General features: G+C 41.1%; 1 protein-coding gene across 5 annotated transcripts in view; it reads right to left on the minus strand.

The window, feature by feature from the left end:
- The window catches only part of ADAMTS20 (ADAM metallopeptidase with thrombospondin type 1 motif 20), a 229,355-nt gene that overhangs the window by 22,574 nt on the left and 182,118 nt on the right, over positions 1 to 24,663 (minus strand). For 4 of the 5 annotated variants that reach the window (XR_011030416.1, XR_011030417.1, XM_068276563.1 and 1 more), the window contains 9 exons: positions 22,700 to 22,864; positions 20,358 to 20,531; positions 18,197 to 18,367; positions 17,500 to 17,700; positions 14,328 to 14,457; positions 12,855 to 12,946; positions 4,530 to 4,624; positions 870 to 1,003; positions 269 to 360 (listed from right to left, as the gene is read on the minus strand). Coding sequence is in view for 3 of the 5 variants with exons in the window: in XM_068276563.1 (XP_068132664.1) it covers positions 269 to 360; positions 870 to 1,003; positions 4,530 to 4,624; positions 12,855 to 12,946; positions 14,328 to 14,457; positions 17,500 to 17,700; positions 18,197 to 18,367; positions 20,358 to 20,531; positions 22,700 to 22,864 (1,254 nt within the window). In the remaining 2 variants the exon portion in view is untranslated. Of the gene's footprint in view, positions 1 to 268; positions 361 to 869; positions 1,004 to 4,529; positions 4,625 to 12,854; positions 12,947 to 14,327; positions 14,458 to 17,499; positions 17,701 to 18,196; positions 18,368 to 20,357; positions 20,566 to 22,699; positions 22,865 to 24,663 lie in introns of those variants that run through there. The other variant, XM_068276564.1, reaches the window with a different exon arrangement.

Consider the following 24,663-nt stretch of genomic DNA (forward strand, 5'->3'; position numbering starts at 1 on the left):
GATGTAGTATAGGAGGTGAATCGAACCGCCGAACCACCGAAGTTCGCCAGGAACCGTTCGCCTCGAACCATTCGGGCCATCTCTAGTGGTAAGTCCCTTAGTAAGAAAATTAAAACAAATAAAATATCTTTACAAATACTGTACATCCTAGAAGAAACAAATATACATACACAAAATAATTCGCTTTTAGTGTGTTCAAGTTACCGTAAATTTTGCTTTTACTCGCAATACATTTTGATGGTGAAAACCATAAGAAATATGAGCTTACCTGCGGACACTTAGCAGCACTGTAGCAGTCACCGGCGGTGGCATATGGGACAGCTCTACCAAGAATAGTCCGAGCAAACATAAGATCTGTAGCTGAAATAAAAGGGATTCAAAAAAGAATACAGTTAAATTATTAAAAAAAAACAAAAAACTATTTTTATACAATAATAGATTTAGTTGTAATCTGCACCTATGGGATATTAATATGCCCAGATCTCGACCTTTTTGACACTTCAAGGTGTATATTGTATAATCCAACATTCCAATATGGACAGGCATTACTATGGACATTCTTTCTTTTAAATTTGATACGCATCTAACATTTACCCCCAGCCCTAACATTCCCTGCTCACCCAACTCAAAAATTCAGCAATGCTTTTCTAGTTGCAATGTTTCAAGGGGCTCTGTTCTCAGATACACAAGTGGAGCCTCACATTTCAGAAGTTGTTCCTATGCAATTTACCTTAACGTTCATTAACATGGTATAAATCTGCTATATAGGCATCATTAGAAGTCTCTAAAATTACAAGAATGCAACAATAAAATAAAAGCAGGAGAACACTCCATTTTCTTACAATGTAATTTTATACTTGCATACTCACTTTTAATTTGCATTGAAATGATGTCCAATCTTATTTTACTGAAAACGGTTACTCCAGCTGCAAGGTAATCATTTTTGCACGCACAGTCTTGTTTTCTGCTCCCATTGAATGGACATTCGTATGGATTTTTTAGCCTACAAAGATATAGATTTTAGAACTTAGATTTGAGGGGAAAAGCACTGTGATAAAGCAGTTATTTGAATATTAGCAGAAAGGAGCTCACGGAGAAGGTATAGTAATCGACAACGCAACATTTGTAAAGCGCCTTTCTCCCATAGGACCCAAAGTGCGTAGGCTTGTCTCAGATCATGGGCTTATCCAGAAATGCTCTGACTACAAACAGTATACCTGAATCCTAGAACCTTATAAGTACCATAAATATAAAATATGCTTAAAGAGACACTGAAGCGAGACTAAATCTCGCTTCAGCTCTCATATATAGCAGGGGCACATGTGCCCCTGCTAAAACGCCGCTATCCCGCGGCTTAACGGGGGTCCCTTCACCCCCAACCCACCCCCCGCAAACCTTGGTCGCAGACTTGGTCGCTTTTTCCCTCTTCCTGGAGGCAGGGCTAACGGCTGCAGCCCTGCCTCCCAGCGCGTCTATCAGACGCGCATCGCCGCCTCTCCCCCGCCCCTCTCAGTGAAGGAAGACTGAGAGGGGTGGGGGAGAGGCGGAGATACGCGTCTGACAGACGCGCGTGGGGCAGGGCTGCGGCGGTTAGCCCTGCCCCAATGCGGAAGCGCTCCCCCGCATTACGGAGGGGATTTGGGGGGACAGGGACCCCCGTTAAGCCGCGGGATAGCGGCATTTTAGCAGGGGCACACATGCCCCTGCTAGCTATGAGGTCTGAAGCGAGATCTATTCTCGCTTCAGACTCTCTTTAAACATTCAAAATGTTATGAGAAAAGGGGCCTGATCCACCAAAGTATGGAAAAGTTGCCATGTGCAGGGAGAGCATAGAAATGTAACGGTTACTAACGAAGGGGGATCACCGAGTGTGGTAATGCGTGCACTGGTATGGTAACATACGTTACAATAGCAGTGCATGGATTACCGCAGTAACGTATGTGCTGCTAATGGGTTAGTGGCCGGTGTTACCCCCTTGCTAGTATTTGAATGCATCAGGCCCAGGGTAACGTAATAATTATACAAAATTTATATTTTTTTTACTGATGTTGCAATAAAAAAACAACAACAACAACATATATTACCTATTTTAGTATACTAAAGAAGTCACTTCAACCTTACACTTTGCAAAACACAGTATACATATATCTAATATACTGATACATCTCTCATTTAACAATAACAGTCACTTTGTAGAAAACAATGCCACACTTGTTTCCACCCTTTTTACAATCCAGCAAATTTTTGCAATCCAGCAATGTTATTTTAAGGCGTACAAACATAAACGTACCCCCTCCCGCCCTACTGTTCTAATTTATTTTAGTTTTAGATGAAGTTTTACAACTACTGCTTGTCATGATCGCTTTTGCAGCATGTAATGCTGGCTGCAGTGGTACTGCAGCCAAGCAGTTCTGATTTCTTTACATGCATTTGCTTACATAGCTTTGCTTGCACTCACACTAAAAGTGTTGATTCCATCTGCAATAGCTCTGCAGTTCATGGCAGCTTGAGATGATCTTGTGAATTCAAACATTGCCTGTTGCAGCTGAGCTGCAATTCCTTTCATGCAGGTTGCATAGTTTTGTCTGCCTTTTCCTGCTGTCAGCTTGTGACTGATTACCATTCACTTGTGTGGGAATTTGCATGTCCACTCCCATTTGATGACCTCAGTATAAAGAGTTGCTTCCTGCTGTGCTCCCCGCTCGTCATAGTTTCAGTCTCAGTCTTTCTAAGCTGTTACTCCTGGGCCTCTGTTCCTGGTTCTCGTGTTTCTCGTGTGGATTGCACTGGCTCTTGCGGAGGAGCAGTGAATCCTTCCAGTCCTGTTCCTGGAGATTAGTCATATAGCTGCGGTTGCTATTGACTATCTCACTCCTGTCTGTTTGTCTACGTATGAACGCTTGCTGTCACTGAGGAGTGACTGGATTAGCAAGCGTTCATTCCGTTTGTCACAGTCCTTGTTTATGTGTGTCCTTCAGGACCGTAGTTAGTTCCTGATACGTGCATATATATTGGTTCGCCAGTATATTCGTATCTTAGTTAGATTTGTTATTTTGCTATTCTTGTGTCATATATTGGTTCATTGCCAATATATACGCATACTAGAGCGTTTGTTATTTTCCATATTGCGACGCGGATTACTGTATATATTTGTGTATTTCCTGTACCTGTTTCTTGCTCTGCCTTTGTCTTGCCTTGTGGATTGCGCCATCTCTTGTGGAGGAGTAGCGAATCCTTTCAGTCCTGTTCTTGCGAGCTAAGCCATCGCTGCGGTCGCGAGTGGCTGCCTAGTTCCAGTCTGTCCTGTTTGTGAATGCTTGCTGTCACTGAGGAGTGACTAGATTAGCAAGCATTCATTCTGTCAGTCTGTCCTTTTCTATCTAAATTCTGGTTAAGAAGGCTCAGCGCTGCTTTTGCGCTGAGCAAACTTTGTTAAGTGTCATTGTGGTTGCTCGGAGCTACGCCTGCTCTGTGCGCCACATCTCCTGCTGGAGTCAGTCCTCTCCTCCACCAGTGCGTTCGCACTATACCCTGAGATTCATAGTTTTATGCCTTGCTTGCGTCTTGTGTGTGTGTTTCCTTTACGTCAGAGTGTGCATTGCGCGCTGACTGTAGAGGATACACCGCCAAGCGTTACACTGCTGGTATTTTATATTTGTACAGTACTTAAATTTAAGGGGGAAAAAACTCCAGGTAATTTAAATTTTATTTTATTTTTTTTTTCATTTTCACCAGTTGTATCCTCTACAGTAATATACAGTTTGAATGAAGATAAAATGTTCATAGGTCCATAAAAAAGGAGAAAAACTTTATATGTGATGTATTAAGTTTTCGCATGACTGCATAGATAGTTGCTGATTGGTAGATGTACAGTATGTCTGGCTAATAGAATTTTGCTTTATTGAAAATGACAACAAGAAATCATGATACCCCACTCATTATTGACAATGATTAACAACCCAACGCTATGCTCACCAACCTGAATAATTTAATTCTCATTAACTCCTTCACCCCTATTCCTTTGTTCCATATCACCTTAATTAATTACAGTAAAAACTTAAAGTTTATGTTTACTGGATACAATGTCATGAATAAAATTGCTAATGGTTACAGTATTCATTCATAAATCGTTTAGTCAGTGTTTGCCCATTATAAAATCTTACCTCACGCCTTATATTTAAATTGATCAGAGAAGGTGACATCTTTGGTGCTGGCAAGGTGATTCACTGTGAAATGTTTTTTTTTTTCTCTTTGTGAAGTAAGCAGGGACTTCACATGACCTTCCAAGAATGTTTTGGGAAACTGACTAACATCATAGCCAAGGCTAAACATCACTGGAGGGGCATGGTTACACATCAATATATAGCCATATATAGATATAAGAAGCATTTCTGATGTCAAAACCAGGATAAAAAAGGTAAGCATGGGTATTCTGAATGTTGTATTACTTTTTTGGTGTTTATATGCTTATAGGGTGTTTTGTTTCCTAAACCATATCTACCATCATTCTTCCGAAAGTCTTAAAATACCTGTATCCAAAGACTTCCGAAAAGTTATCAGCTTCCCCTTTCATCAATGTAATATATTCTTTTGGGCTATCTGACTGCATACCCGAACAGTAAATCTGAAAGAAAAAATATGATATAGGTGTAGAAACATGTTAATGTGGATCTAAACTTTCTAAATGAAATTGCTGCCCTGGTAGTCATTTTATCAGTAATTTAATATCAGTTTAACAGCACACACAAAAAATCGGTTGATAGGGCTACAACTCATCCTGTGCAGCTAAAAATATTATTATTATTTATAAAAAAATGTATTGAAAGGGATATTGGAAATAAGGGCATTGCAGAGATTGTGGTGACTGCAGTTTTAGACTACGGTAAAGGATTGTCGAGCCAACACACTAGAGACAAGTTCAGTAACAAGTCACAGAGACTGAATTAGTCAGCCAACAATTGTATGCTTAATTTCTTTATTCGTACGCTGTTGACTTTCTTTCACTTTCTACTGGAGCTGAATCTGTGCCAGGGCCCAGCTTTACCTATGTATTTTGTGCCACTGCTGTAACAAAACAATATTACACAGCTGCATATATGGATTGCAAGTACTTAGCAAGGATTTTTTCCCAGTTTGTCATGCTTTTGAGGAAATGCTGGGTGTATTTATACAAGATAAAGTGTCTTATTGCCCTCCGTTGCCCTCTCTCTTTCCACCATGGGGAATCCCCTTTAAGCCATGCAAGCTCAGCTGGGCCTCCTCAATCATTCTCCACCTTGCCACATGACTAGACATTGTGGTCAGATGAGCAGAAAAATCTGACATGTGGCTGCAAAAAAGAAGTCCTGCCCCTCACGAAAGGAAGAAGTTTGGGAGAAAGGTGGCAGGAGCCTAAATGAGAGAAAGATGCCACCTCTGACATGAAAATCTGTCCCCTGACCATCAGCCAGTTACTGCCAAGCCATCCACTATCACCAGGGGCCATGTCTGCCACTCAGTACTTGTCACTGACTGTCCAAAGTAGATCAAAAAAGTGAGTGCACACCGATACACTGCCTGATTCATCAACTACAAACTTCACATCCAGTAGAAAATAGGTGCAATTGTAACATCAAATGGGAGAAAAAAAAGAAACCAGGAGCTCACTTGTAGCATATAAAATTTGAAAACGTTACTTCAAAAAATCCTTGTTAAAACATGGCAGTAAAAAACATCAACATGATACTTATCAAATCTTTCAGGCACACTAGCAGCAAGGTGTTCCTAAGGCAATGGGGGGTGCTGGAGGATCACGGTCGACGATCGTTTCACCCCGCCATTGGGGCTTTATCAAGACCAAGATGCCCTCCGTTGCCCTCTCTCTTTCCACCATGGGGTGTCCCCTTTAAGCCATGGAAACTCAGCCGGGCCTCCTCACTCATTCTCTGCCTTGCCACATGACTAGACAATGTGGTCTGATGAGCAGAAAAATCTGACATGTGGCTGCAAAAGAGAAGTCCTGCCCCTCACGAAAGGAAGATGTTTGGGAGAAGGGTGGCAGGAGCCTGGATGAGAGAAAGATGCCACCTTTGACATGAAAATCTGTCTCCTGTCCATCAGCAAGTTACTTCCAAGCCATCCACTACCACCAGGGGCCATGCCTGCCACCCAGTACTTGTCACTGACTATCAATCACTACTTATCACCCACTATCTGCTACTACTCATCACCCGCTAACTACTTGAAATCTACTTTATGTCTCTACTCATCACTTACTGACTGTCACTACTTGTTAGCTACTGCCTGTCACTACTTGTGACCTGCTACCTCTCACTACTTATCCCCATTACTGCTTCTCACCTACTGTTTGCCACTAGAATCTATTTATCACTGTCTGTATATGTAATCAGTCACTACCTGCCTGTCACTAAACTCTACCAATATCTATGTGCCTGCCACTTAAACTAACCATCACTTCCTACCTGTCATTGAATTGACCTACCACTCGCTGCCTATCACTAGAATCTAAATATCGCTAGCAAGCATGTCACAGGAGCCCTAGTGGTCAGACCGCAAATTGCCTTTCAATCGGTTTCAGCACACAGACCATGCAAGCTTTGGTCGCGATCTTTGCGCAGAAACCGACAGAAATTTGGGCAGCAGCCCGACCAGAAGGGAGCCTGTGGTGTTATGGAAATACAACTTACACACGATTTCAGGGTATAACTGCCACCACCACTGGTATGGGCCAGTGGACCCGACTGACTGACTAGTCCTGCGAATAAAAACAGTTAAACACACTCTATTCTGTCTAGATATCAACAATAGTAGTAGCGTCTCTCCAGAGACCCGGGATCAGTTCCTGTGTATGGTTGAAAAGCAGGGTAGCGGAACAGTGAATGACTTTGATAAAGTCTTTTATTCACGGCAATATAAATAATTAATATATACAGACAATTATTAAAATCAACAATTATTGAAACATGAATAGCCAGTATGAAATTAAAAAAAAAGAGAAAATACTTAGGGTTTGTGGAAATATGTCCGTTCTGGGAAAACGTGTAGAGTTCCTTTTGTTCAGTTTCAGCAAAGTTTAAAATCCAAGCAAAACGGAAAATGTCCTTTGTTTCAGTTCAGACAAGATGGCAGATCAAGATGGCCGCTAGCCATGTGTCCTCTGGCTAGCACCAGACAGCTCTCATACCGATGGAATGTGGAGGACTGAGGGAAGAGCCCCTCGCATATGCTTTTGATGAAGCTGGTTTGGGGGTGTGGCAATGCCGGCCCCTCTGAATTACCAACCAATGGCAGTTCATTTCCTCTGAGAGATTTTAGGTTTTAAACTTACAAACTGCCGTAACCCACAAACGATACACGTCATATTAAGGTGGATAACAGATTCATACTTGTCAGAAAATACAGATTAATATGACATCAGACATGGCTAGTGCAACGGACCCAGTTCTTGAGAAGGGTCATACCTCAATAACCGGACGGACTATCACAATGAATTTCATATCAGCACGATGGCCAGATTTTACCGAATAAGACTATATGAATTTTATTGAAAGAGGAAAACCGAGAGCCCAATATAGTGTAGTATGTATTGGATTAGATGGGGGAGAAAAATGGTAGGTAAGTATTATACTCACAAACACGGGTTACCGCTAAGGCAACCACTGTATAGGCAGGTGGGGAGATTAGACCTGTCCCCACTCAGGATTAAGATGTCGCTCTCTGAAGAAGAAGAAAAAGGGTTTGGTCACCCTTCCACCAAGGGTGGAGAATTTTGACTCAATGGATATACAGAGGCGGCAAAAGAGTAAAAATGAATAAAATGGTTAAAATATTTTGGTGGCGGTGGTGGACCAACCACTCAAAAAAGGACTTGAAACTGTCGCTTGTGGTACAAACAGTTTATTCATATACTCCACGACCAATATTGCAACGCGTTTCACGGGCAAGATCCCGCTTCATCAGGCATTCAAACACGGGAGTAACACACTAAAAATGACAGAGGTATACATAAATCAGAACGCTATAGTGTTGTACAAGTAAACAGAGACATACTGCTATGATCAATTAAAATGCCAGAAATACACATGTATCCGAACGCAATGAGTAGATCACATGAATAATGACATATTGCTGTATAGTATATAGCATAGTATATGTATATACACAAAAAGAAACAAAATAAAGTTGCCAAATTCATATTAAGAATGAAACGAACATAGATAATGTGGCTATAGATGGTGATCTGTTATATTAGACAGTGATTGGTCAGACGGGAGGGCCTGTATGGGTTGATTGGGGATATGGATTATACGACAGTGGGTGTGTTCGTGCGCAGGGAAAACATAGCCAGCAGGGGTAGAATGGGGAGTAAGTTATATATTCTATACACATGGAAAATACTATGCAGGTAGATGGTAGTGGGAGTGATGTGCAGCCGGGGGATGTAGGGGGGATTTTAGATTCTGTGGTGTGGGGGCACGGGGGTATATGCAAAGGACATTGGGGAGGAGGTATACAGTAGAGTAAAAAGTGACAGCACTTACCCAGCGTAGGTCCGTTCTATGTTTGGCACCTCTGTGCGGTGGAGCCTGCGTGGGGCTTCTAAATAGTTCTCTGGGAAGCTGATTGTGGGTGGGCTGGTGGGAGGGGCGTGTGGGGGGCGGCAATAGTGGGGACGGTGCCGGACGTGTTTGGAAAAGTAGAGTAGATGGGGATGGAGTGCATCCAATGAGTGTCAGTGATGGGCGGGGACAAGTGGGAGTAAACATAGCTGGAGCGAATGGGAGGCTGCGTAAGATGAGGCGGCAAATTTAGGGGCCGGAGGCGGGCTAGTAAGCGCAGCAACGTCAAAAGGAATGGCGCACGCGTGGAGTGCGTCATTACGTATGATGAGCCCTGCATGACGCGCTGTGGTCATGACGCGCATGCGTCCCTCAGGGCAGCATGTTGCGTCGGCCATGTTAGTTGAGGGAAAAAATACCCTTATAGTGGTGTGTACAACGGAGGGGGCGAGCGCGGTGTTACTAAGAAAAGTTTTTTGCGCCTCTCATAGAGGGCTTAAGTTCCCAGGAGGTAACTGATAAAAGATGTCGGTGTAAGATATTAATTAATATATAAATGGCACTAAAACTCAGAAAATGTATATTCATTCGTGGGCTACTGCCCTCTAGTGGTTAAACAGCATAAGACATATAAGAAAAAGACAGAAGAAAAACATTTGTCACAATTGGCTGTAAGTTAGAGGGCATTTTGACAAAAAGCTATATATATTTTTACACGTTTTAGTTGTTCATGACGGAGTAAAAACAGGATGAATATGTTATTAATATAAATAGTCACCTCATAATAAAAAATAGTAAAAATGTCTTAATAATAAGAAATAGTAAAAGTATCAATAAACATAGTAAACAATTGTGTATATAAACAAAGAAAAAAAAAAAATTTTTGGGATGAATAAACAGAATGTCAGAAACATAAAGGGACATATAATCTTAAAACACATATAGACGTTATTATAAAGGCATTAAGATCCGTATAAAAAAGAGCGAACAAGTTAAAAAGAGAATATTGTTATGACGATTGGATTAGTGGATTTTTTCCAGGATCTCATTGAGACCGTCCGGAACTAGGGTTTTGAGGATTTGAATCCAATACATCTCACGTTTTTTAAGCGAGTCAAAGGAGTCCGGACAGTTATACGGAACGGATTCGATAAATGTGATTCGGAAAAGTGCCGGATTGCTATCGTGGTGGGTGGAAAAGTGGCGTGACTGGATAAATTAAAGATGCTTCTTTTAGACACAGTGGTGAGGGTGGACTGGGGGGGGGCGATTATCGTTTGTTTCTTTGCCTAGCCTGCCAGTTTGTTCAAACATCCTCCAGTTTCTTTTCTTTTGTTACTAACGTAGAACACCAAATCAAAAATTTTATCAATTGCGAATCCAAATACATCATATACATTATCTCATGTCTGTGCCAGCTGCAATATGTGGGTAGAACCACACAGCTAGCAAGAAGCAGGGTGGGACAACACAAAAGAAATATCCTAAACAAATTTCCCCTACACAGCGTATCACGCCACTTTTCCACCCACCACGATAGCAATCCGGCACTTTTCCGAATCACATTTATCGAATCCGTTCCGTATAACTGTCCGGACTCCTTTGACTCGCTTAAAAAACGTGAGATGTATTGGATTCAAATCCTCAAAACCCTAGTTCCGGACGGTCTCAATGAGATCCTGGAAAAAATCCACTAATCCAATCGTCATAACAATATTCTCTTTTTAACTTGTTCGCTCTTTCTCATACGGATCTTAATGCCTTTATAATAACGTCTATATGTGTTTTAAGATTATATGTCCCTTTATGTTTCTGACATTCTGTTTATTCATCCCAAAAATTTTTTTTTTTCTTTGTTTATATACACAATTGTTTACTATGTTTATTGATACTTTTACTATTTCTTATTATTAAGACATTTTTACTATTTTTTATTATGAGGTGACTATTTATATTAATAACATATTCATCCTGTTTTTACTCCGTCATGAACAACTAAAACGTGTAAAAATATATATAGCTTTTTGTCAAAATGCCCTCTAACTCACAGCCAATTGTGACAAATGTTTTTCTTCTGTCTTTTTCTTATATGTCTTATGCTGTTTAACCACTAGAGGGCAGTAGCCCACGAATGAATATACATTTCCTGAGTTTTAGTGCCATTTATATATTAATTAATATCTTACACCGACATCTTTTATCAGTTACCTCCTGGGAACTTAAGCCCTCTATGAGGGGCGCAAAAAACTTTTCTTAGTAACACCGCGCTCGCCCCCTCCGTTGTACACACCACTATAAGGGTATTTTTTCCCTCAACTAACATGGCCGACGCAACATGCTGCCCTGAGGGACGCATGCGCGTCATGACCACAGCGCGTCACGCAGGGCTCATCATACGTGATGACGCACTCCACGCGTGCGCCATTCCTTTTGATGTTGCTGCGCTTACTAGCCCGCCTCCGGCCCCTAAATTTGCCGCCTCATCTTACGCAGCCTCCCATTTGCTCCAGCTATGTTTACTCCCACTTGTCCCCGCCCATCACTGACACTCATTGGATGCACTCCATCCCCATCTACTCTACTTTTCCAAACACGTCCGGCACCGTCCCCACTATTGCCGCCCCCCACACGCCCCTCCCACCAGCCCACCCACAATCAGCTTCCCAGAGAACTATTTAGAAGCCCCACGCAGGCTCCACCGCACAGAGGTGCCAAACATAGAACGGACCTACGCTGGGTAAGTGCTGTCACTTTTTACTCTACTGTATACCTCCTCCCCAATGTCCTTTGCATATACCCCCGTGCCCCCACACCACAGAATCTAAAATCCCCCCTACATCCCCCCGCTGCACATCACTCCCACTACCATCTACCTGCATAGTATTTTCCATGTGTATAGAATATATAACTTACTCCCCATTCTACCCCTGCTGGCTATGTTTTCCCTGCGCACGAACACACCCACTGTCGTATAATCCATATCCCCAATCAACACATACAGGCCCTCCCGTCTGACCAATCACTGTCTAATATAACAGATCACCATCTATAGCCACATTATCTATGTTCGTTTCTTTCTTAATATGAATTTGGCAACTTTATTTTGTTTCTTTTTGTGTATATACATATACTATGTTATATACTATACAGCAATATGTCATTATTCATGTGATCTACTCATTGCGTTCGGATACATGTGTATTTCTGGCATTTTAATTGATCATAGCAGTATGTCTCTGTTTACTTGTACAACACTATAGCGTTCTGATTTATGTATACCTCTGTCATTTTTAGTGTGTTACTCCCGTGTTTGAATGCCTGATGAAGCGGGATCTTGCCCGTGAAACGCGTTGCAATATTGGTCGTGGAGTATATGAATAAACTGTTTGTACCACAAGCGACAGTTTCACGTCCTTTTTTGAGTGGTTGGTCCACCACCGCCACCAAAATATTTTAACCATTTTATTCCTTTTTACTCTTTTGGCGCCTCTGTATATCCATTGAGTTATATGAATTTCATAGCTGTGCGATATACGGTTTTCGTATACCGACAGGAAATCATACATCACATAACTTCAGGTCTGCTCTGGTCGGTGCCGGGGAGTCTGGCTTCCTCAGGGCCCCCCTGGGGAGCCAGCTTCCTAGTCCTTTTCATAAAGACATCTGGCTGTAGGGGGACTGAGCTGGTCCCTGCAGGGAAGGTGGCCACGTGTGATATTCCTGAGGGTAGGGGGGGGAGGCATTCCTGAGGGGTGAGGGGAACAAATCTCTGGATTTAAAAAACACAAAGAAGTCGTTTTCTGATCGCTTGCACGACTGCACAGATCCGACAGGGAGCAATCAGGAAATCGACTGGGAATTCTCTAGATTCACCTGCGTTTCTCACGGCTGTTCAGTGACAAAGCATTTCTCTAAAATCTACCACCCACTAATTACTTGTTGGTAAAATACAGAGTCTGCTTATCACTGTCTGCATGTCTTTGGTATTATTTGCCAGTGACTGATATTGTGTGTTTGTTCTCCAGTAATGTATGGTTTAAGGATGACACAATAATAGTGTTATAGCATACAATCTAGATTAATATACTTTTTATATCATGCCCAATATTTGACTAAGGCCACAATCTGGTGAGTCCACACCCACATGTTGTTTTTCTGTTGATGACCAGAGGTGTTCCAGATATTCTGGGATCCTAGCAACACCCCTGTCAAAAATTCACAGGATAATAACAATTGTATTAGGCAAAACTTTTGACTTTTCAAGTCACATATCAAAGATGAATTTGACTTATTTACCTTCACTTTTCTGTTGTTAAGTTTCAGAGTATAATCACCATCAGTGTGTGTGTTATTGATAAGGCGCAATTCCTTGCAACTACTGTAGTCACCTAAAAAATACAAAAAAAAAAAAATGAAATCAGGGAAACATAATGCAGCACATTGATAACAGCTATAGCTGAATGGCTGAACATATTAGCACTGTTCAAATGATTGTTGTTTTAAAGCAGTAGTGGAGAACGATAAAGACAAAATTGGGCCCTAGGAAATTTAGTTGCTTTGGCTTATCCTTATGGTCCTTTTGGCAATCTGAGGTAGGAGACGGGACAGAGAAAGTGGCAGTTGGGCCCCATGATGCCCACTAGGCCCCAGGCACCTGCCTAGGTTGCCTTGTGGATGATCCTGCTCTGGCTAGGCCCCCTGACACACATACTAGGCCTTGGGCTCCTGTCTAGCCTTAATTATGAGTGATCCTGCCCTGAGCAGAAGCTGTTTTAGCAAGTACGGTAAGTCCTACCTTACTTACCACATCTCCTGGGATAATTTTGCTGCCAGGGTTTACGTAGGCTTTAAAGCTGACAAACAAATAAATGATGCTAGTAGAAACTATCTATTCTTTTTGCTGACACTGTGTCATTTCACTTTATTTCAATCATGACACCCTTCTGCACCATAGAGATGCTCTCTACCCTTGTAACGACTGGGAAATGCTGTGAACTTTGGTATGATCATAGCCTTAGTATTATACTTGAATGTTCAAACTCCATCAGTTATATTATTACTATTATACATTTATACATCACTACTATTTTCAGTAACAACTGTCACCAGTTGTCTATCCAAAAAGCCCATAATCTAATCTATGGTAATCCCTACCATGAACATAGATCATTTTTAAGGATTTGGGGTAGAGTGTAACCATGTAGCAATGTAAACTCAAGAAGAACATGAAACCTCATACTGACGATGTGCTCTGACCAAGAGTCACACTTAGCACTCTTGGACCTTGGAAGGAGAGAATACTAGAAGATGTTTATACATATAAAGCTTTACGATGTACATGCTCAATGGGACAAATATATCTGCCGGACAGAGATTACTGGAGAGTTAGAAATAAAAATGAATTTAAAGAATTACTAAATCATGACAATACTGCAAAATGTAGAACAGCTGGAAGGATGCGATGGATCAGCCATGTTGAGAAAAGACAAGAAAATATAGAAGAGGCAGAGATCTAAGGAAAAAACTAAGAAAGCAATGGTAAGACATATTGGTTTGATGAAGTAGGGATTTATGGGAAAAGGGATTGGAAGGCAGAGGCCTTGGTGGATAGACAATGCTGACATGCTGCTGTAAGGGACATTAAGTGCCACATAAGTGCCCTGAATTAGAAAGAATTACACATGACAAACGTTTTCAGAATCTTCAAGATCTAAAAAAAAAAAAACAAATAAACTTAGAGCATCAATGTAAACTGAAATAAATGCTTACAGTGCTTAGACAAACACGACTTCCTAGATCGTGGCTTCACACGTGATGGGCATAAGTTACTTGCGTGGTTGCTTTCTGTCCTGCATAACACTTTTCTTTCCATGATTCCAATGCCACAGGAAGCTGAACACTGTCCAAAGATAGTGATAAAAAGCAATCAGTAACCAAATGGTGTTACCTCCCCTTAAAGAGACCCAGAGATGAAGAAAGGAAGCTTTTTTTTTTTTACTTACCCGGGGCTTCCTCTGGTCCCATAAGCATGGGTGCATCCCTTGCCATCCTCCCACAATCCTCTGTTCAGCTGCAATCAACCCCCAGTACTCGGCTCAGTCGTGCTCAGAAGATGCGCATAAGGTCTGCGCATGTGCACAAAGCCCCCTGCTGACGTGAGCCGAATACCAGAGAAGATTGCAGCTTAAAGGATGCACGCGGGAGGACGGCGAGGGAAGCATCCATGCGTATGTGGCGGGAGGAAGCCCCGGGTAAGTAAAAAAACTGCCCCTTTCTTCATCTTTGTGTCTCTTTAAAGCCAAACTCAAAAGCTGAAAAGTTACAGGGGATGCAAGGGAAATTGTTCTTAGATTCAGGCGTGTATCAATAACCAGGGAGCCGGGGGGGGCACTTCTCTCTCCATGCCTAACATGCAGAGCAGTGCAGGGAGCAATATACGGTGCCTGCTTCCAGTGTTGGGTCTGTTCTCCTCTCTTCAGAGCACCCCCAGTCTGCAGCTGCACAACATCGTATGGCACCTAGCTGTAAACCCAGATGGCGTATGCTGCTGCACACTGGCAGTGCTGGGAGGTCATAAAGGATTTGACCCAGCACTCAGAACAGGTAATGGATACTGCTCATTGCACTACTCTGCATGTCTGGAGGACTCATAGGAGGGGGCTGGGGCCTTGGCAGGGCTGGGAGAAGGCCAGAGAAAGTTTTGCAGTAAAGCCCAGCAATTTGTAGTTAGACTCATGCTTACATTCTTTTATTTATCCTGCTTTTTATTTATCATAATGGAACATTTTTCAGCTCAGTGTCCAATTTGCTAAGTGTTTTTAGTACTTAAGAGAACATAAACAGAAAAAGGTCTGTAAGGCGTTAAGAGCATGCAGCATTACCATATCAGACATTTGTAAGGGTTCCAGAAAGGTACGTTACGGTACTCAGCAGTTGTGCCATTGCAGTCACAATGAAGTATCTGCAGTAACTATTTTTGTTTACCAATAAATAAAGGCTGTCCTAAATTTAAAAAAAGTTGTATGTACAGTGGCTTGCAAAAGTAATCGGCCCCCTTGAAGTTTTCCACATTTTGTCATATAACTGCCACAAACATGAATCAATTTTATTGGAATTCCACGTGAAAGTCCAATACAAAGTGGTGTACACATGAGAAGTGGATCGAAAATCATATGATTCCAAACATTTTTTACAAATAAATAACTGCAAAGTGGGGTGTGCGTAATTATTCAGCCCCCTTTGGTCTGAGTGCAGTCAGTTGCTAATGACTAAATAGAGTGCACCTGTGTGTAATCTAATGTCAGTACAAATACAGCTGCTCTGTGACGGCCTCAGAGGTTGTCTAAGAGAATATTGGGAGCAACAACATCATGAAGTCCAAAGAACACACCAGACAGGTCAGGGATAACGTTATTGAGAAATTTAAAGCAGGCTTAGGCTACAAAAAGATTTCCAAAGCCTTGAACATCCCACGGAGCACTGTTCAAGCGATCATTTAGAAATGAAAGGAGTATGGCACAACTGTAAACCTACCAAGACAAGGCCGTCCACCTAAACTCACAGGCCAAACAAGGAGAGCGCTGATCAGAGATGCAGTCAAGAGGCCCATGGTGACTCTGGATGAGCTGCAGAGATCTACAGCTCAGGTGGGGGAATCTGTCTATAGGACAACTACTAGTCGTGCACTGCACAAAGTTGGCCTTTATGGAGGAGTGACAAGAAGAAAGCCATTGTTAACAGAAAGCATAAGAAGTCCCATTTGCAGTTTGCCACAAGCCATGTGGGTGACACAGCAAACATGTGGAAGAAGGTGCTCTGCTCGGATGAGACCAAAATGGAACCTTTTGGCCAAAATGCAAAACGCTATGTGTGGCAGAAAACTAATACTGCACATCACTCAGAACACACCATCCCCAAATATGTCATGTCAAATATGGTGGTGGCAGCATCATGCTCTGGGGGTGCTACTCTTCAGCAGGGACAGGGAAGCTGGTCAGAGTTGATGGGAAGATGGATGGAGCCAAATACAGGGCAATCTTGTAAGAAAACCTCTTGGAGTCTGCAAAAGACTTGAGACTGGGGTGGAGGTTCACCTTCCAGCAGGACAACGACCCTAAAGATAAAGCCAGGGCAACAATGGAATGGATTAAAACAAAACATATCTATGTGTTAGAATTGCCCAGTCAAAGTACAGATCTAAATCCAATCCATAATCTGTGGCAAGATCTGAAAACTGCTGTTCACAAACGTTGTCCATCTAATCTGACTGAGCTGGAGCGGTTTTGCAAAAAAGAATGGACAAGGATTTCAGTCTCTAGATGTGCAAAGCTGGTAGAGACATACCCTAAAAGACTGGCAGCTGTAATTGCAGCAAAAGGTGGTTCTACAAAGTATTGACTCAGGGGGCTGAATAATTACGCACACCCCACTTTGCAGTTATTTATTTGTAAAAAATGTTTGTAATAATGTACGATTTTCGTTCCAATTCTCATGTGTACACCACTTTGTATTGGTCGTTCACGTGGAATTCCAATAAAATTGATTCATGTTTGTGGCAGTAATGTGACAAAATGTGGAAAACTTACAAGGGGGCCGAATACTTTTGCAAGCCACTGTATGCATTTCTGCAGTCACACAGCTATAAATTCACCAGCTTTTCAATAGTTCTTGCTATACAATACAATACAATAATAACACAATAACATTTGTAAAGCGCTTTTCTCCCATAGGACTCAAAGCGCTATGGTCCAACATCACCCAGGTGATCGTTGCAAAGTCTTCCTAGTTCCAGGTCATGTTTGCAAGATGACTAACGTTGTCATATGATCTTAAGCCCAGGACAAGATTTGTAAATCAGGCCCAGAACTTCTTTCTCCTCAATATGACAATAAGTACAGAACTGAATGCACACAGAGTTAAAAGATTGGAATCTATAACAAACCTTGCTCCATTTTCCCACTCTCCAAAAAATGGTTTGGACACAAGATTTTCCACTACATTTGTGATGAACTGAATACTGCCGCAAAGGACAACTTTTATAGCTGACAGCTCGTAATCCATTAACATAGTGATTGTGCTTTGACAGTACTCTTCTACAATAAGTCAGTTTTTGTTTGTAGCCAATCCAGCAACTTCTGGGGCACTAGAAAACAAAAGTAAAATCATAATTGGATAGTGGCTGAGAATTGTTAGCATTAATAACAATTAAAGGGAAATTATAGCCATAATATATAGAAAAACTTGTCTCCCATCTACTTATTAATTATATAGCAACCCTAGCTGCCTTTTTTCTAAAGTAACGTCATCGGAGAAAAAAACACAGTTCACTGGTTTACTGGTAAACTAATATTAAACAACATATTTGCATAAGTCTGTATGCTTTACAAAGAATCAGAATGTACATGCTAATGAATGCAGTTTGTGTGTTACTTAAAACTGATCTTTGATCAAAGTAGATTTGTGATATATATTTACCAAATGGATATAAAATGATTCTTTGTGAATCAACCCCATAGAATCACAATTTGGGTTATTAGAGATTGCGCTGCACGGTATTCCTACTAGCTGCATAATACATGTTAGTGCTTATCATCGACACAACTAAATACCCAGCTTCTTTTCAGAATTCATGGAGGTACCTGAGAAACGTCTTCAGTGACAACTATGTTCTTACATGCAGCATTAATGCATTTCCTAGTGGCAGTTGGTTTAGCAGTAGCATCACAGTATGACTCATTCACCGGTTTACCCATGACATCCAAACACTTTATCTTCCTCGTGACCTCCTCTTCTTTACAGTCTGTGGAACACTTTTTTAAAGAATATTATGATGAGTACGCTTCACAGTACTATTCACAGAATAAACCATTTTTGTGCTCTTGGCCCTGATGCATTCTAAGCCAGACAGACATATAAAATTATACAAGCTGCAGCATATATACCCAGTCTGAGGCTCACTTGATTCCAACCCACACAGCGACATTTTTGCCAATGTCCCATTCATTTATGGGAAATCTTCAGTGCGTTCTTCCTAAAAAATTCCCATAAACCATCCCTTCATTGGCAAAAAAAAAGCTGCAGCGCTTCACTTAAGTGGGACCTCGGGTTACCTTTAAAATATTTATTTGTTAAAGAAAAAAAACCTAAAATAAAACACCAAAGTTAAGACAGAAGGTCTTGTACACAACTGAACAGCTAATTAGACTTTATGGGCACTTCCTGTTTTATACAATTCACCCTGGACACACTGATGCCCAGTTTGCACAAACATAGAAGGAAAAATAAACTGCTTCTGCAAATGATGTCAGATGACAGGGTGAATAGACTACAATGTAAAACTGAAACTGAAGACTGTATTTTTGTCACACTTTAACCACTTAAGCCCAACTGGACGAGATTTCTCGTCCAGTTGGGCTACGCGAACTCCCGCGGGTCGCGCGTGCTCCCGCGGGCCCCCCCCCCCCCCCGTGCGCGCCCCCGCTGCTGGCCGCTAGCCCACCGATCAGTGAAAGGGATTATAAATCCCTTTCGCTGCTCGGAACCCCCCGGAGAAAAGCCGACAGCGTCTCTTCAGACGCCGCGGCTTTTCTGAGCTCTGGTCTCCTTTTTTCTGCCTGGGAGCGAGATCGATCGCTCCCAGGACTTTTTGATTCTGGCCATCTTGTGGCCAAATAGCAAATTTACAAAAAAAGTTTTAAAGATAAACATATAAATATATAAAAAAAAACCCTGTTTACCTCCCACACCAAAAAATACCCACATACAAGTTTAAATAAAAAAAAAAAAATTACAATAATACAAAAAAAAAAAAAACATAAATAGTTACCTAAGGGTCTGAACTTTTTAAATATGCATGTCAAAGGAGTATATCAATATGATTTAATAAATTATGGGCTTCTAAACAGTGATGGACGCAAAACGGAAAAAATGCACCTTTATTTCCAAATAAAATATTGTCGCCATACATTGTGATAGGGACATAATTTTAACGGTGAAATACCCGGGGCATATGGGCAAATACAATACGTGAGTTTTAATTATGGAGGCATGTATTATTTTAAAACTATAATGGCTGAAAACTGAGAAATAATGAATTTTTTCCATTTTTTTCTTATTCTTCCTGTTAAAATGCATTTACAGTAAAGTGGCTCTTAGCAAAATATACCACCCACAGAAAGCCTAATTGGTGGTGGAAAAAACAAGATATAGATCAATTAATTGTGATGAGTAGTGATAAAGTTATTGGCAAATGAATGGGGGGTGAAAGTTGCTCGGATGTAAAAAAATTTCAACCCTTCGGGCTTAAGTGGTTAAAGACACATTATTATATAAAAAGTGAATGAAACTAAAAAATGAATTTACAAATAAATATTAAAAGGAATGTGTAGTGTATGTTTACAACTAAACATTTATATTTTTAAATAAGTAACATATCTCAGATTCAATTCTTTCAGCAGATCCATCTGCTGGTTTTATTACACAAATCTCTGCAGAAGCCAACTTTTTGTATTTTTGTAAAGCTTATTAGTCAACCTTACAGGCTGAGCTCCAACAAAAATAATGTAATATTTTAAGATTCCTGACAGGAAAAAAAAAATATTATACACACACACACACACACACACACACACACACACACACACACACACACACACACACACACACACACACACACACACACACACACACATATATATACTGTATATATACATATATACAGTATATTTTTACATACATATATATATATATATATATACAGTACAGTATATTTTTACATAAAGACACTGGCGTGACACTTACACTAGGCCATTCTTCTGCTTCCCAGAGATAAAGGATGCATTCTGGTAATGCACAGGACTTTTGACTCTCCGGCCGAGCTGTGGAATTGCAGAAGGCGTCCTGTATTCGACCTCGCCCTCTCATCCTGCAGTACACATGTCTGTGATGGATTCCCACTCCACAGGTCACAGAACACTGATGCAAGCCAAGAAAAAAAAATGGGACAAACCTGCACACATCATTGCCAATTACCATAAAAAAGAAACAACAACCTGCAACACATCAAGGTAATAGTTTATCTTTGGACATCATCTGGGAATGTTTACTGGGTAAAAGTTCAAGAACATGTGTGCTGCACTTTGAAGTGATGGTTTCCATTCCAGAAAAACATTTACTGTTTATTGAAACGTTTCTGCACCATACTGGTGAAGTTTCCTGGATGTCTACAAGAAAATGGTGTGTGGTGTGGTTTCTCCTGAAGCAATTTGTCTCTTCAGGCCTATCCCTCTAAACTACCTACAGTATATTATTGCAAAGAGCCTCTAATGTTCTAATGACTAGAGGAAGTGGAGAGTAGAGTAAATATCTTTGATTTAGAATTAGCAAAGAGAAAGTCTGTGCACCTCCTGGCCCCTTTATTCAGCAGAAAGCTAAGAGATGAAGTTGATCATCAATAAAGTCTGCAGAACACATGGTTTCATAATAGATTTCTTTTCATTTCCTGTGGGCTGTTATGTCAATTTTACAGTTTAACTTTATTTTTAAGCACAGCTACAATTTGATGCCACTTAATTTTTAAGCACAACTATAATTGAATGCTATACGTTTGGCTTAGAAAATATCTTGTAAACTACAAGTTATACATTATCCAACTGTCCCTCTTTCAGAGGGACAGCCCCATTTTTGGGATCAAATCCTGCTGCCCCTCTTCCTTTCTTATTTGTTCCTTTTCTAAGACACTGAATTATTTAGTCCCACCCTAAAATCTTTCCTCACCTTGATTTATATTCTGGCAACATCTTTACTGTTGGCAAGGTGAATCACTGAGGAATGGCTGTGAGTTCTGAGCTGAATAAAAAAAACACCTGGGCCAAAAAGAAGCTGAAAAAGTACTGACAAAATTATTATGAGTATTTGTTTGCTTGCTGGTTGTGTAAAATGCATTTTATTTACAAGTTGTGAAAATATCACCTTGGTGAAAAAGTGAATTGCACATGGCCCCTGGTCTCCCAGCTAAAAAGCCTAGACTTGAAATCACTGGGAGGGCAGCGTTACAATCCAATATACAACAATATATACATATAGAAAGTGTTTTTAATGCTGGAACCAGAACAATTAACATAAAAGTGGGTATCCTGAATCATTTATTGCATTTTACTATATGTCAGTATAGTGCCACTTAAAATTTAAAAAAATCCATCATAGAGAGAACCCCCTCCAGTTTTCAATGGCAAGTCCGCTGACACATCACCATCTGGCTCCCAGGGAGATTTAAAAAACTGGTAGGGCCCTTTCATACTATAAAGCACATGAACAACGTAATAATTTTACCTGTGCGCTTGATTTTTGGTACAATTCCAAAGTTCCATTGAATGGGGCTGAACAGCATTGCACCAGAAAAGCAGCATGCAGTATATTTGACCATTGCAGATAACTGGATCGAACTAGTGGGCACACCGCACGTTGTTTTTAAGGATCGTTCTTGCGATCACCAAAGTGCATGCATTTCAATAACTGTATTGAAACAAATGTAATGTGAAAGTAGCCTTAGCTGGATTTAACGCTGAAAAAAATAGAATGGAAAAGAAAAAACTCAATCTACAGGATATCTATGGATACTAAAAGTTTTTCATGGTTTTGTTTTTTTTTTCTCCATAATCTGCAGCTCCATTCACATAAATTAATTAGAACATGTGCTGCAGCTTATGGCCATTCCAGATGAATCACTGTAAGTGGCTCTGTGAGGTGGGTGGTGTCTATTTGTAGCACTAGTCCTTTGGAAAACTTAAGATAAGTTTTGGGTGGGTTGTTGATTTTCCTAGATTTTAGTGGGCACTCATTTTTTTTGTATTTTCGAATATAGGCTTTTTGATTTTTTATTTCAAATAAATAATTTTTAAATGAAAGCCATTCGTCAGCCATTTCCTTTAGAACAGACCTATAAATCCTCAGCCCACCCTGTTGTCTGTGCTCCGCCCCTTTGCAACTTGAACTGCATGATGAAGTTGAGTCAATTACTTCAGTCAGACAAGTTCAGGTCACACGACAACATTTTAAAACAGGACTTTTAGCTGCACATCCCTAGTTAAACAGCATGTGTATACTGTATAATGTTACTATGATGTACTGTATATATTTCTTACCTCTGACCACTTCTTACTTTTCCACGAGGGACATCTGCCCATGCGACACGTCTTCTGCACACGAAGCTTCCTCACATGATTACAATGTGATTCATTTACAGGTTCACCATTGAGCATGCAGTAAACATCTCTATGTTTGACTCCTTTTCCACATGTGACAGAACACTGAAAAAAGAGCAAATATATTAAATGTATTATCTGCCAACAAGCAAAATTAATGCTGTTATTTTCATGCACATAATATTTTTTTCTATTCCACCTAAAAAATGCTTTATTTATGTAGTTCCAACACACTATGCAGCATTTTTAGAGGACACTGAATCATTCACATCTGTCCCCAGAGGAGCTTGATTTGTGAGTAAAAGTTACCACAGTAAAACTCATTCTGGGAGAGCCCCAAGCAATATATCTAGCAGCAACTGAACAGTAGCCACTTGGACCAGTTTGGCTTAGATAAGCTAATTCTGATTTGCTTTTATAGTGTAAAGCACACTTTATTTAGTGACCTCACTGTTCAGCGAAAACGATAGGGTGCATGTTTGGAATTGCAGCCAAAGCAATGTATGGAAATCCAGTTGTGAAAGACATCATTGGATGAGCCACTATTAATGGAAATGAACTAGACCTGATGACTACTGACCGATCACATGTACCACTTTCAGATGCATTTTTTTCAAAAATGTTTTATTCGGTTTTCCATCACTTTCAACCAACAGGTAAAACATGCATATGAACTTTCAAAATTTTCTCCCTCAAACCAAATTTGTATGTATATTATATGGCGCCTGTGAGCTGGGTCCCTGCTGCTGCTTAAATCCCTGGCAGCATTAAATACTATTCCACCTCTGAGTCATAGCAACTCGTAGGGAGAAGCGATTCGGCATCCAGAGATCACCAGATCCCTGAATTACCCTTGCGCGGGATGCGTAGTATGGTACTGGTGCTATAGTGGCACCCAGTTTTAGCACTCAGTGCCATTTGTCCCTCTCCAATAAGTAAGGTTATGTTCCCCCATCAATGTCATTCCCTACCCCATATCTACCTTCACCCCATGCACAGTTAGGGCAGGGAAGCACTGATGGGGACATGGAGAGGGAGGCCCAGTACAGCAATATATACTTAGCTGTACCATCTTCCACCAGTATCATAATTTTCCCTTGCCGTGTTATCTTCTTCATCCCCACCACAATGAAGCCATATTCACCCACTACTCAGTGCACTAAGTGCATTCTAGGTGGCATCTACTGAGGAAATGTGGGAGAGGCAACATGACAGGCCCACTTAGGCCTTTGGTCCCCAAGTGGATCCAGGGCCTGCTCCCCAGTGTTGGATTGGCAGGTTTAATGGCAGGCGAGCAGTCGCCGACTTTAGCGGTTAATAGAAAATCTGCCTAACATGCTAGAAACACCAAATTTGCAGGGTATGTGGAGGGAGACAGTGGGTACAAGAGGAAACTTTTTTTTTCAAAAACACCTTATAGTTTTGAGAAAATCGATTTAAAATTTTCAATAGGAAAAAAAGAATACATTTAAATTCGATAAATGACAGATAATGTACAGTAGCAACCTAATGGTAGTGTAAATTTACATTTAAAAAACAAAACAAATAAATTATGTTTAGAGTGTGGGAAAGAAAAAAAATGATGTGGGGTTCCCCCCTGAGCTTCTCTAACCCCTGGTCCCCCATGCAAGCTGGGATAGCCAGAATGCGGAGCACTGGCCGAGTGGGGCTTTACACCCTGAGCTATACCAGCCTGCATGGTCCATAGTATGGGGGGCTCTGGGGAAGAGGGGCGGCCAAGCCCCCCCTCCCATGGAGCCTTATCCAATCAATGGACAAGGGGCTCTTCCCCACATCCGGTGCCCCAGGAGGAGGTTGGGGCCGACAATGCCCTGGGGGGGTTCATGGTGGCATCTGGGAGTCCCCTTTAAGAAGGGAACCCTTTGATGCCTGTGGCTATGCTA

This window comes from Hyperolius riggenbachi, chromosome 3 (assembly GCF_040937935.1).
Source record: "Hyperolius riggenbachi isolate aHypRig1 chromosome 3, aHypRig1.pri, whole genome shotgun sequence".
In the NCBI taxonomy this organism is placed as follows: domain Eukaryota; kingdom Metazoa; phylum Chordata; class Amphibia; order Anura; family Hyperoliidae; genus Hyperolius; species Hyperolius riggenbachi.